The 13,163-nt window shown below is 45.0% G+C and overlaps 1 protein-coding gene across 1 annotated transcript; it reads left to right on the top strand.

The window, feature by feature from the left end:
- Positions 1 to 1,605: 1,605 nt before the first annotated feature.
- LOC126495171 (alpha-enolase-like) lies at positions 1,606 to 2,935 on the top strand. Its single transcript, XM_050132754.1, has one exon. The coding sequence runs from the start codon at positions 1,649 to 1,651 to the stop codon at positions 2,846 to 2,848; it is 1,200 nt and encodes a 399-aa protein (XP_049988711.1). The 5' UTR covers positions 1,606 to 1,648; the 3' UTR covers positions 2,849 to 2,935.
- Positions 2,936 to 13,163: the final 10,228 nt, after the last annotated feature.

The raw sequence follows: 13,163 nt of genomic DNA, 5'->3' as shown, positions 1-13,163 counted from the left end.
CAGTCAGGCTATTGCTCTCCCAAGAAAGGTTCTGTGCCCCATTCTTGGACCATCATGGATCTGTCAAGGGACAGAATGCCAGTGGTAACCACCCTGAGGCTCCACCCCCAGAGTCTTTGCCTTACACTATTCTGAGATAGGCGTTCCCACTCTAAAATCGTTGCCTAATTAAAACCAGGAAAGGCGTAGGAGACCATGTCAAAATCGATTCCTCTGGCTGATGGGGACAGGATTGGACATTTTGATTCCTTGAAAGCCTACTACTTCTCTCCAGGAACCAATAACATGAGGCCCCTTGTGGAACCCCAGCACTCACTCATTGTCCCTCTCCTTTCCCTTTGTCTCTCCAGCCATAGGAGCACAGAGAAGGTAGGCAGAGCATACACATGTGGACCATGAGGTGTGAGGTTGCATCACCGTGAAGCTATAGTGTGTTTATCACTAGGACACTAGTACCAGCAGGTCCTCTGTTTTTGCTGAACTGACCCTCAGGGACAAGGAACCATCCCATTATTCCTCCAAATCTGGCCCAGTGCTGACCACAGGACATCTACCTGCCTCATCCCATCTGTCCTAGAAGCCAAAGGAAAGCTATGCACAGCAGGCCATTACAGGAAGAGCAGAGTGCCACTTAATAGGTTTCACAATGTGACGGGGGAGGATTCTGTATGAGCATTCTATGAATACCTTCCATGTGGTTCAGAGTATTCCCCAAAGCCCTGGATCCCTCAGCTATCCAGGTAGGATATGTGGTACACTAGACTTGGCCTGGGGTCTCACATCTGAGCCTAGACAGCACCAGTGAGTTAGGGTTGATAGCCCCAGGCTCTGTTATAGTCATACTGTTAGGCTGTTAGGGCCTCTATAACAGTACCCATGGCAGGTTCAGACAGCTGACCTCTACAGTGCCCCCACCCGACATGGTACAACCCCACACAGAGACAGAGCCATTGTGCACTGGGATGGGAAACATTCGATCTTAGCAGAAGACTCAGGGTAGAGAATTTTCACTACAAGGTCAAAGAGACACCAGAGGACACTGAATCCTACTAAAGTAAAGGAGGCTCATGCCACGACATTTCTGCTACAGTCTGTACCATGGTGAGTTTGGGGCACTTGGTCCCACAGTGACACACAGTGAGCCAGAAACATGTCTAGGAAATTCCAAGAAGATGAACAAGGCTATCTATCCAGTAGAACATATACCCCCTGGTTCTCCCTCCATTCTAAAAGAACAGCAACAACACTAATAGGAACATGAACCTGAATTTACATTCACACATGCACACACACACATCACACAAAAAGACACATGTCACAACAAGAATGTGAACTCACTAGCTGTGCCCACTCAAGCCTACCCTACCAGAGTAGAGAGCTGAGGACATCTTGTATCAATGTCACCTCTGGGGACCCTGCTATGAAGAGACCTGGAAGCAGTCAACAGTGGAGGGAATTTGTGCCAACCTGAGGCACTGTGGTTACTACTACAGCCCGTATACGCACAGTGTCATACATCACACATAAAACTTGCCCCTAGCAGCTCGGCTCCCAGGTCATGCGCACATCTCTCCTGAACGCTCTCCAGGGTGTGTGCAGGAACCTCTGTGCTCTTCCTCTGCACCACGCCGACTGCCAGAAACAAGCCATGTCTATTCTCAAGGTCCACGCCCGAGAGATCTTTGACTCCCGTGGGAATCCCACTGTTGAGGTTGATCTCTACACCTCAAAAGGTCTCTTCCGGGCTGCCGTGCCCAGCTGTGCCTCCACTGGCATCTATGAGGCCCTGGAACTCCGTGACAATGATAAGACCCGCTACTTGGGGAAGGGTGTCTCAAAGGCTGTTGAGCACATCAATAAAACTATCGCACCTGCTCTGGTTAGCAAGAAACTGAATGTGGTGGAGCAGGAGAAGATCGACAAGCTGATGATCGAGATGGACAGCACCGAGAATAAATCCAAATTCGGTGCCAATGCCATCCTGGGAGTGTCCCTGGCTGTCTGCAAAGCTGGTGCTGCAGAAAAGGGGGTGCCCCTCTACTGCCACATTGCTGACTTGGCTGGCAACGCTGAAGTCATCCTGCCAGTCCCAGCTTTCAATGTGATCAACGGCGGGTCTCACGCTGGCAACAAGCTGGCCATGCAGGAGTTCATGATCCTCCCTGTGGGGGCGTCCAGTTTCCGCGAAGCCATGCCCATTGGGGCAGAGGTTTATCACAACCTGAAGAATGTCATCAAGGAGAAATATGGGAAGGATGCCACCAATGTGGGTGATGAGGGCGGGTTTGCGCCTAACATCCTGGAGAACAAAGAAGCTCTGGAGCTGCTGAAGAACGCAATTGGAAAGGCTGGCTACACTGAACAGGTTGTCATCGGCATGGACATGGCTGCCTCTGAGTTCTTCAGGTCCGGGAAGTATGATCTGGACTTCAAGTCTCCTGATGCCGCCAGCAGGTACATCACCCCTGACCAGCTGGCTGACCTGTACAAGTCCTTCATCCGGGAGTATCCAGTGATGTCCATCGAGGACCCCTTTGACCAGGAGGACTGGGAAGCCTGGAAGAAGTTCACAGCTAGCTCAGGTATCCAGGTGGTTGGGGACGATCTCACAGTGACCAACCCTAAGAGGATTGCCAAGGCTGTCAGTGAGAAGTCTTGCAACTGCCTCCTGTTCAAAGTGAACCAGATTGGCTCTGTGACCGAGTCTCTGCAGGCGTGTAAGCTGGCCCAGTCCAATGGTTGGGGCGTCATGGTGTCCCATCGCTCTGGGGAGACCGAGGATACTTTCATCGCTGACCTGGTAGTGGGGCTCTGCACTGGGCAGATCAAGACTGGTGCTCCTTGCTGATCCTAGCGCCTGGCCAAGTACAACCAGATTCTTAGAATCGAGGAAGAGCTGGGCATCAAGGCCAAGTTTGCTGGCAGGTGCTTCAGTAACCCCCTGGCCAAGTAAAGTGTATGCAGATCCCTGGAGCCACCAGCTGCTTAGACCCCTTCCCTGATGTCATCAAGGTGGCTCTAGGCCGGCCCAGTGCTTGCCCCTCCCATGCCACTGCTTCCTTAGATTTCTTCAGTCTGCCTGACCACCTGGAGCCCTGCTGGAAACCCCAGCTTTGTAATCATGTGACTGGTCCGAATCATTGTCACCTCACTTCCAAGCTAGTGTCTGGAGCCCAGTGTAATCTCTAGGATGGCCACAGGAAAGACCCCTGCCCCAGCGGTTCTACATGCAGAATAAAAGCCTCAGTGACCCATAAAAAAAAAAAAAAACTTGCCCCGAGGCACCCAGTGCTTAGGTTGTGACACAAGCTCTGCCCACAGGTGAAACCCACCATGTCCACTGCTCATCAAGAAGGCTCTGAGGCCCTGAGAGGACTTTGAACAAGTTAGTATCACAGTGGGTATGACTGGGACTACCATTCTAAGAAAAGCAGTGGCCAAATCTCAGCCCTCAGACCCAGACTCTGTCTGGCTTTGTGCTAAACCCAACCACTCAGCTGCCCCTGAGTCTCTGCATTCCTTGGTAACTTAGGGTAAACATCTGCTCCACATTTCCAGTAACAAAGCCCCACCTGCCAGTTTGTGTCCTTGGTGTCATGGTGTTCCAGGAGTTGTGGGGTGTCTGTTGTTCTTGCAGGCTTTACTGCATGTCACAGGCTCACACCTGGAGTCGCCTGCCCACAGTCATGGTGGTAGAAGTGGGCTGATCCTGTCTTTCCTGTAGCGTCTCCACTGGTAGAGTCCAGTAGCAATGGCTGGTGGTTCTTGGTGAGCTGTCCTGCTCTCCAGTCAGAGTCTGTTTGCTGCTTCTGAGCTCCACAACCTGGACAATCGGTGCATGTCTGCCTTTCAGCTTACCCTACTGATTCTCTTTAGTGATGTCGGCACTAACTTTTAAAAGAACTATTATATGGTATTGAGGCAGGACTGAGAATGTAGCCTAGTAGTCTAGCATTTACCTGTCATGCACATGGCCTTTGGTTCAATAAACAGCAGTCAGTCACACAGTGCTAAAGTAGGTTTCATAGGTGGTATATTAATATAAATAGTTTGTGGACAAAGAATAGGCACTCCACACACAAGTACTCCTGGGCACTGCCTGCCAGATAACCTGCAGAGTCCCTTACTATTCCTACACTATGTCAAAGCTCAATCTGGCTTGCTTCTCTCTCTTTACTTGTAACGTGGTATGATCCACAGCTTCCCCTTTTCTGATGTAATGCATGTTCTTTGGTCAATCCTTCTATATATCCCTGTATGGGAAATCTCAGGACAGAAGGTATTTTCACAGTTTGCTTGGCAGATATTACTTAAGGACCCAGTTCTGCTCTGGTTTAGGGGTGTCAGGGTCTGGGCCACTGTCAAAGCAGAGACCCTGATTTATTGCAATAATCGTACTGTAACAAAGTCTACCCCCCCAAAGGCTCATATGCTTGGTGTTGTCTTTGGGTACATGGCTTGGCTTAGGAACAGATCTGCAGTAGAGATGCTTTGTCTCAGAGCTGAAGGACTCAGGCCTCTGGGGGAGGCCATCCTGGTCAGTTCCTGCTGCTCCTGGGACTGAATCTTGATCTACAAGAGGGAACTCCTGTTGGGATAGACACACTTATCTCTCTCATACCACTTTGGTATCTGACAGGGCTCTTGGATGTGGTTTTCTTACTAATGCCTGGGGTGGGGACTTTGTGCCTCTCTCCAACTCAATTTTGTCCCACGTGTAGTCATTCAGTGTCCATGTTCCCAAATTGTCCAGAAAGGTTTAGTTCCCTCCTCCCCGATCTAGTATTTAATAGTGGCAGTCATCCTCGGCATTTCCCTCAGCTAGGACTTGGTAGTAACACAGGCTAAGTGAATATAGAGATGTCAGATTTCAATTCTCTTTTACAATTGTGGGCCAGGTGACCACACATCTCCTTTTGAGTCCTGGACTGGTGATTGACTGTCTAGGCACTCAGTGACACAGAAGCCTAGTTTCAGAATCTATCTCTTCTGAGGGCTGATTTTGTTTCTTTGAAGACTTGAGGCCTACACAGATGTCTCGCTGTCTTGGAGTCCTGTGCCTGCATTTTCCCACATGACTACCGTTTAAAAGTAGTTCTGGGGGACTGTAATACCCGACACCAAGATTCTGCATTCTATGGAGTGCAAGGGACACAGATCTCCTGTCCTGATGTGGCCTTGTGAAGGGGAGTATGGGGCCCACAAAGATTCTCTTAAGACATAGGAGATATAGATATTACAGATGAGAATTCATAGTTTAAAGCATCTTCAACAGGTTTGTCAAGAGTGGGAGTTAGGTATCATATGGGGGTCAGTTCTCTGACTTCACAGGTTGGTTTCAGCAACTGAGATGCCTGGGAAATAGCATAAAACAAGCCTCACATCCTTGAAAGCTGTGTACCTAAACTGCTGAGTTGAACTCAGTCAAGAGACGCTCTTCTAAAAGGTTCTGCGTATCTCCGCCTTTCCGTGGAGCAACTGGAGACAGTTGCTGAAATCTCAGAGATGCCCTGGTAAGCCAAGCTTAGAGTAGGGGATGCACCAGCGCTTCCATGGGCATAGCTGGGAAATGTTAGTTGTGTCAGTGGCTTATTGGGAATAATTAACAAATTTACTTTCAGTTCAAGTGGCCATGTTTGAGGAGTAAAATGAAGATTCTTGAGGCTGCACTGTTGGAAACAAGGGGACATATTTTTAGAAACTAAGAGGGTACTTGGAGTGACATGACACGTCTCAGCTCCCATTTTCCCACTCCTCTTCTGTAGTATGGAAGCAGAGGAAAAACTATCAAAATATCTGTTTATGGCAGATTGATTTGGGACCATGGGTCAATAGAGAGCCCATTACAGGTGAGGGTTTGTGGCTGTGGAGGAGACAGGGCTTGAATCACTGAGAAGACATGAGGATCTGGAGGACTAGAGTCTATGTGGGACAGAGGCACATGAGGAGCACAAATGGTGAGGCTCTTTCTAAACAGACTTGGCAGGGAGCCTGCTGTCTTTGAATGCCACAAGGACATGTTCATCGGAAGCTGGAAATGGAACAGTGATAGGGTTGGGTTAGTACTGAGTGTTTGAAGCCATCATGAAAACTCAGTCCCTTTATTTTCACCAGTAACTGCAGTCATCTACAATCCACCCCACAACATATTTGAACACTTGTGCTGTGGATATCAGAGGTCAGGTATTGGAACAGTACTGTATAAAAATTTAACATTTTCTAGTCTCTGTTCCTTTCCCTCCTCTCATCTCTCACCTTTCTCTGCCTGTTTTATGTCACTTACACCTGAGAGTCCACTTGGTTGGGTGGTGTCAATTCTCTGGGTCTGTCTAGCCAGATATTGCAAAGATGTATCTGGTCACAAGGAGACATCTGAAATCTGCTCTGTAGTCTGTTCTCTGTAATCTGCTGATGTGATCTGCTTTTGTGATCTGACTCCAAGTTGCTCTGACCAACCACAAGGTTGGGCCTGGGGTAGTAGTGTGGGGTGACTTGAGATGTTGGCTCTGTCACTCCCTAGTTGAATAGATACCCCATCAATGTAGTGATATGTAGCGATGAGGAAAGCAGCCCTGCTTTTCATCCCACCTGGCTCCCACACAATTAGCTTTACACCCAAAATAACAACACACAAATTGTATTCATTTAAACACTGCCTGGCCCATTAACTCTAGCCTCTTACTGTCTAACTCTCAAATCTTGATTAACCCATTTCTATTAATGTGTGTAGCACCACGAGTTGGTGTTTTACTGGGAAGATTCTAATCTATGTCCACCTTTGGCTGGAGCTTCATGGTGACTGCCTCACTCGGCTTTCTTTCTCCCAGCATTCTGTTCTGTCTTCCCTGCCTACCTATGTTCTGACCTATCAGGCCAAGCAGTTTTCTTTATTAACCAATTAAAGTAACACATAGACAGATGACCCTCCTACATCAGTCATAACCCCCGTTGTGCTTGGTGGGGTCATATGTCCACACAGGACATGGAAATCCAGCCTGGTGATATAGACCCTTAGAGTAATGATAAGGTAGTCATGAGTCTTGAGAGGCTTTTCCCAAACTGGTGACTAGTGATAGAGCACATAATCTCTTTCTCCATAATTCATGAGCAAGCATTCAGCTTCTGTTACTACAACCTGACACACGTGCAGTCACTTCCTTTAGCACTCCTTTAAGAGCCACCAGGTGACATTAGGTGTAGTGATGCTGGTGACCACATTGGGAAGCAGAGGTTTATTTATGGGTTCCTGTTGGTTAGGAGGATAGAGACTGGTGTTGGGAAGGTACAATCTGGCCCCAGTCATTCTGTGGTGGATTATCTGCAGTGAGAGGAGATAAAACATTTTTGAGAAGAGGTAATTCAATAAAACCCAATGTTATCCTCAAATTTATAAGATACCTGCTGCTGTTGAACTTACCTCTGTGACTGTAGGTTTTGTCCATGTATCTGAGCCAGGGCTTTTCAGGGACTCTGTGGTGATGTTAGTCTGTTCTTACTTTCTTTAATGAGCTTTTTGAGGGAACCAAGAGGCTGATTTTCCTTCTACAAAATAAAAGATGTGAATGCACTAATGATAAACATGGGGAGGGTTTGTGACATACTTCTTAGATATTCAAAGCAAGGGTGGGTGCTGCTATTCCCCACTGAGAACTGATCAGCTTGTGAGCCTGAAGAAATCCCAATGGCAAAGAATGGAATATACTGCCCCTACCTTCTGCCTCCCCTCTTCGGGCCCATACCATCTCCCAGCTCAGCCTGTTTGGGTGCTGGGACCAAGTCGTGAGTGCAACCAGGCGGGCGTCCCTTTGTTTCAATAACCTGCCTGCAGCAAGCAAGGTAGGCCTTTTGTTTGCAAGCTGCCTGGCCAGCAAGGAGACCTGATCTCGCTACCAGAAGATACATCAGTGGGGTGAGTGAGTTGCCGACCTGTGGCAGCAGCCTGGAGACAGAGCACAGATATTCCTCATCCCCCTATACTTCCTAGTCTTCCTGCAGGGGTTATTAACAACAGATACTGCCTCTTTCTTCCTACCCCACCCAGCTTGCATCCAGAAATCCCCTACCTTCTGCCTCCCCTCTTCAGACCCATAACATCCCCCAACTCAGCTTGTTTGGGTGCTGGGACCAAGACGTGACTGCAACCAGGCCAGTGAGAGTACCAGTGTTTCAATAGCCTACCTGCAGCAAGATAGGCCTTTTGTTTGCGAGCTCCCTGGAGAGCAAGGAGACCTGATCCTTTTAAAGAAGACCCATAGGGGAGCATATGGAAGAAGAGATGGGCAGGTGTCAATGCAAGAATTCCTCCAACAATCTGAAAAACAACATGAAATCACAAGAACCCAGCGAACTTGCAACAGGAGGACTTGAGCACCATAATCAAGAAGAAGTAAAAAAAAATTGACTTTATAAAAGTTATAGAGGCCCTTAAACAGGAGGTGAAAAACTCTCTTAAAGAAATGGATGAGAAGAATAACAAAAGTATGAAAAATTGAGTAAATCTGTAAATGATATCCTAGCACACCAAGGAAAAACAATCAAACAAATAATGGAAACAATTCAAGACTTGAAAACTGAAATGGAGGCAAGGAAGAAAACACAAACCGAGGGCCAGCTGGATATGGAACATCTAGGTAAATGAATAGAGACTACAGAAACAAGCATAACTAACAAAATACAAGAGATAGAAGAAAGAATCTCAGATTCTGAAGATAACATAGAGAAAATAAATGCACTGATCAAAGAAAACTGCAAAACCAACAAATTCTCATCACAAAACATTCAGGAAATCTGGGATACAATAAGAAGACCAAACCTAAGAATAATGGGGGTAGAGGAAGGAGAAGTACAGCTTAAGGGTCCAGAAAAGAAGCAGACTCACCTGGGAGGAGTAGAAGACTGGAAATAATCAAACTGAGGGCTAAAATCAACAAAATTGAAACACAGAAAACAATCCAAAGAATCAATGAAACAAAAAGCTGGTTCTTGAAGAACATAAACAAGATTGATAAACCCGTATCCAAACTAATCAAACAGCAGAGAGAGAACACACAAATTAATAAGATCAGAAATGAAAAGGAGAACATAACCACGGACACAGAGGAAATTCAGAGAATTGTTAGATCTTACTACAAAAGCCCATATGCCACAAAATTGGAAAATGTAAAACAAATAAGTACCATATACCAAAGTTAACCAGAACCAGGTGAACAATCTAAATAGACCTGTTAGTCGCGAAGAATTAGAAGCTGTTATCAAAAACCTCTCTACCAAAAAAAAAGCCCAGGACCAGATGGTTTCAATGCAGAATTCTAACAGAATTTCCAAAAAGACCTAATACCTATACTCCTTAATGTATTTCACAATATTGAAACAGAAGAGTCATTGCCAAGTTCCTTTTATGAAGCTAGAGTTACCCTAATAACAAAACCACACAAAGACTCAACCAAGAAAGAGAATTACAGGCCAATCTCACTCATGAACATCGATGAAAAAATTCTCAATAAAATGCTGGCAAACCGAATCCAAGAATAAATTAGAAAAATTATCCATTATGATCAAGTAGGCTTCATCCCAGAGATGCAGGGCTGGTTCAACATACGAAAATCTATCCATGTAATCCATCATATAAATAAAGTGAAGAAAAAAATATGATAATTTCACTATATGCTGAAAAAGCATTTGACAAAATTCAACATACCTTTATGATAAAGGTCTTGGAGAGATTAGGGATACAGGGGTCATACCTAAATATAATAAAAGCTATTTACATCAAACTGACAGCTAACTTCAAATTAAACAGAGAGAAACTCAAAGCCATCCACCTAAAATCAGAACACAACAAGGCTGACCACTCTCTTCATACCTCTTCAATATAGTGCATGAAGTTCTAGCAATAGCACTAAGACAACATAAGGGGATCAAGGGAATACGAATTAGAAAAAAAGAAGTTAAACTTTCATTATTTGCAGATGATATGATAGTATACATAGGCGACCCCAAAAACTCTACCAAAGAACTCCTACAGTTGATAAACACCTTTAGTAATGTGGCAGGATACAAGATCAACTCCAAAAAATCAGTTGCCCTCCTATACACAAAAAATAAGGAAGCAGAGAAAGAAATCAGAGAAGCATCACATTTCACCATAGCCACAAATAGCATAAAATATCTTGGGGAAACTCTAACCAAGGAAGTGAAAGATCTATTTGACAAGAACTTTAAGTCTTTGAAGAAAGAAATTGAAGAGGATACCAGAAAATGGAAGGACCTCCCTTGCTCTTGGATTGGGAGGATCAACATAGTAAAAATACAATTCTTCCAAAGGCTATTTATAGATTCAATGCAATCCCCATCAAGGTCCCATCAAAATTCTTCACAGATCTTGAAAGGACAATAATCAACTTCATATGGAAATGCAAAAAACCCAGGATAGCCAAAACAATCTTATACAATACAGGAACTTCTGGAGGCATTACCATCCCTGACTTCAAACTCTATTACAGAGCTACAGTATTGAAAACAGCTTGTATTGGCATAAAAACTGAGAAGTCAACGAATGGAATCAAATAGAAGACCCAGATTTTAACCCACAATCCTATGAACACCAGATTTTCGAAAAGAAGCTAAAGGTATACAATGGAAGAAAGAGAACATTTTCAAGAAATGGTGCTGGCATAACTGGATGTCAACCTAGGAAGAATGAAAATAGATCCAGATCTATCACCGTGCAGAAAACTTAAGACCAAATGGATCAAAGACCTCAATATCAATCTGACCACACTGATCCTGATAGAAGAGAAAGTGGGAAGTACTCTACAATAGATAGGCACAGGTGATAGCTTCCTATGTATAACCCCAGCAGCACAGACATTAAGGGCAACATTGAATAAATGGGACATCCTAAAACTGAGAAGCTTCTGTAAAGCAAAGGACACTGTCACTAAGACAAAATAGCAACCTACTGACTGGGAGAAGATCTTCACCAACCGCGCAACAGACAAAGGTCTGATCTCCAAAATATATAAAGAACTCAAGAAAATAGACTTTGAAATGCTAATGAACCCAATTAAAAATGGGGCACTGAACTGAACAGAGAATTCTCAACAGAAGAAGTTCAAATGGCCAAAAGACACTTATGGTCACGCTCAGCCTCCTTAGCGATCAGGGAAATGCAAATCAAAACAACTTTTAGATACCATCTTACACCTGTCAGAATGGCTAAAATCAAAAACGCCAATGATAGCCTTTGCTGGAGAGGTTGTGGAGTAAGGGGTACACTCATCCATTGCTGGTGGGAATGCAAACTTGTGCAACCACTTTGGAAATCAGTGTGGCTGTTTCTCAGGAAATTCGGGATCAACCTACCCCTGGACCCAGCAATACCACTCTTGGGAATATACCCAAGTGATGTTCTATTATATTACAAAAGCATTTTTTCAGCTATGTTCTTAGCAGCCTTATTTGTAATAGCCAGAACCTGGAAACAACCTAGATGCCCTTCAATGGAAGAATGGATGAAGAAAGTGTTGAATATATACATATTAGAGTACTACTCAGCGGTAAAAAACGACTTTGCGAATTTTGCATGCAAATGGATGGAAATAGAAAACACTATCCTGAGTGAGGTAACCCAGACCAAAAAGATGAACATGAGATGTACTCACTCATAATTGATTTTTAGCCATAAATAAAGGGCATTGAGCCTATAATTTGTGATCCTAGAGAAGCTAAATAAGAAGGTGATCCCAAAGAAAAACATAGTTATCCTCCTGGATATTGGACGTAGACAAGATTGCTGGGCAAAAATTGGAAACCAGGGGGTGGGGTGGGATGGGGTTAAGGAAAAATGGGGAGCGAAAAGTAAGAAGGGGAGTATGGGAAGAGCTTGGGAGAATGGGATGGTTGGGATAAAGGGAGGGTGGATATGGGAGCAGGGAGGTATATTTCTTAATTAAGGGAGCAATATTAGGGTTGGCAAGAGACCTGACTCTAGAGGGGCTCTCAGGTGTCCAGGGAGATGTCCTCAGCTAGTTCCTTGGGCAGCTGAGGAGAGGGAACCTAAAATGGCCCTATCCTATAGACATGCTGATGAATATCTTGCATATCACCATAGAACCTTCATCTGGCAATGGATGGAGATAGAGGCAGAGACCCACATTGGAGCACTGGATTGAGCTTCAAAGGCCCAAATTAGGAGCAGAAGGATTGAGAACATGAGCAAAGAAGTCAGGACTGCCACTGATGTACCTACCCACTGAGACAGCGCGGCTGATCTATTGGGAGCTTACCGAGGCCAGCGTGCCTGGGACTGAGAAAGCATGGGATAAAACTGGACTCTCTGAACATGGCAGACAATGAAGGCTGATGAGAAGCCAAGGACAATGGCACTGGGTTTTGATCCTACTGCATGCACTGGCTTTGGGGAGCCTAGCCTGTTTGGATGCTCACCTTCCTAGACCTGGATGGAGGGGGGAGGACCTTGGACTTCTCACAGGGCAGGGAACCCTGACTGCTCTTTGGACTGGAGATGGAGATGGAGAGAAGTGGGGGGAGGGAGAGACTAGTCGGGGGGGGGGGAGGAAATGCGAGGCAGGGAGGAAGCAGAAATTTAAAAAAAAAATGGAATATACTATGGGTTGGAGTTGACCAACTGATAGAACTCAGACAAGGTAAGGGATAAATCATGTTCACAAGAGACTGGATTTATAAAATTTCCAGAGATCAGATATTTGACACATAGAACTCTCAGGTTGAAGGTTATTACCATAACACGTCTCCTTGCAAGGAATGACCACATCTGAGGAAATATTGTACCATTGGGGACAGCCTTGAAAACATTGGCTTGGAAACAAGAGCAGCATTGGAGAAAATCTCTCAAGTAATATCCAAAAAGTTTAACCCATTTTAAATACCTTAACTATAAACTCAAATGATAATATTTTTGAAGAATAAAAAATCCACTGTTAAAAGGCTAATATCACTTTTCTCTCCCCGTCCTTCCTTATCCCCAACCCACCCCACCCCCAAGATCCCAATTTTCTCCCCGTCAATTTTATCTACTTCCCTTAGCCAAGAGGATAACTATATGTTTTTTTTCTTGGGTTCACCTTCTTATTTAGCTTCTTTAGGTTCACCAGGTATACACTCCGTGACCTTTATTTATG

This window comes from Alexandromys fortis, unplaced genomic scaffold (assembly GCF_014885135.2).
Source record: "Alexandromys fortis isolate MF-2015 unplaced genomic scaffold, M_Fortis_MF-2015_v1.1 scaffold_400, whole genome shotgun sequence".
In the NCBI taxonomy this organism is placed as follows: Eukaryota; Metazoa; Chordata; class Mammalia; order Rodentia; family Cricetidae; genus Alexandromys; species Alexandromys fortis.
This window is presented reverse-complemented; position numbering and strand designations above follow the sequence as displayed.

Bases quoted from the DNA above. Each gene is read 5' to 3' on its own strand.
- LOC126495171 (XM_050132754.1), top strand. From the start codon at position 1,649: ATGTCTATTCTCAAGGTCCACGCCCGAGAGATCTTTGACTCCCGTGGG.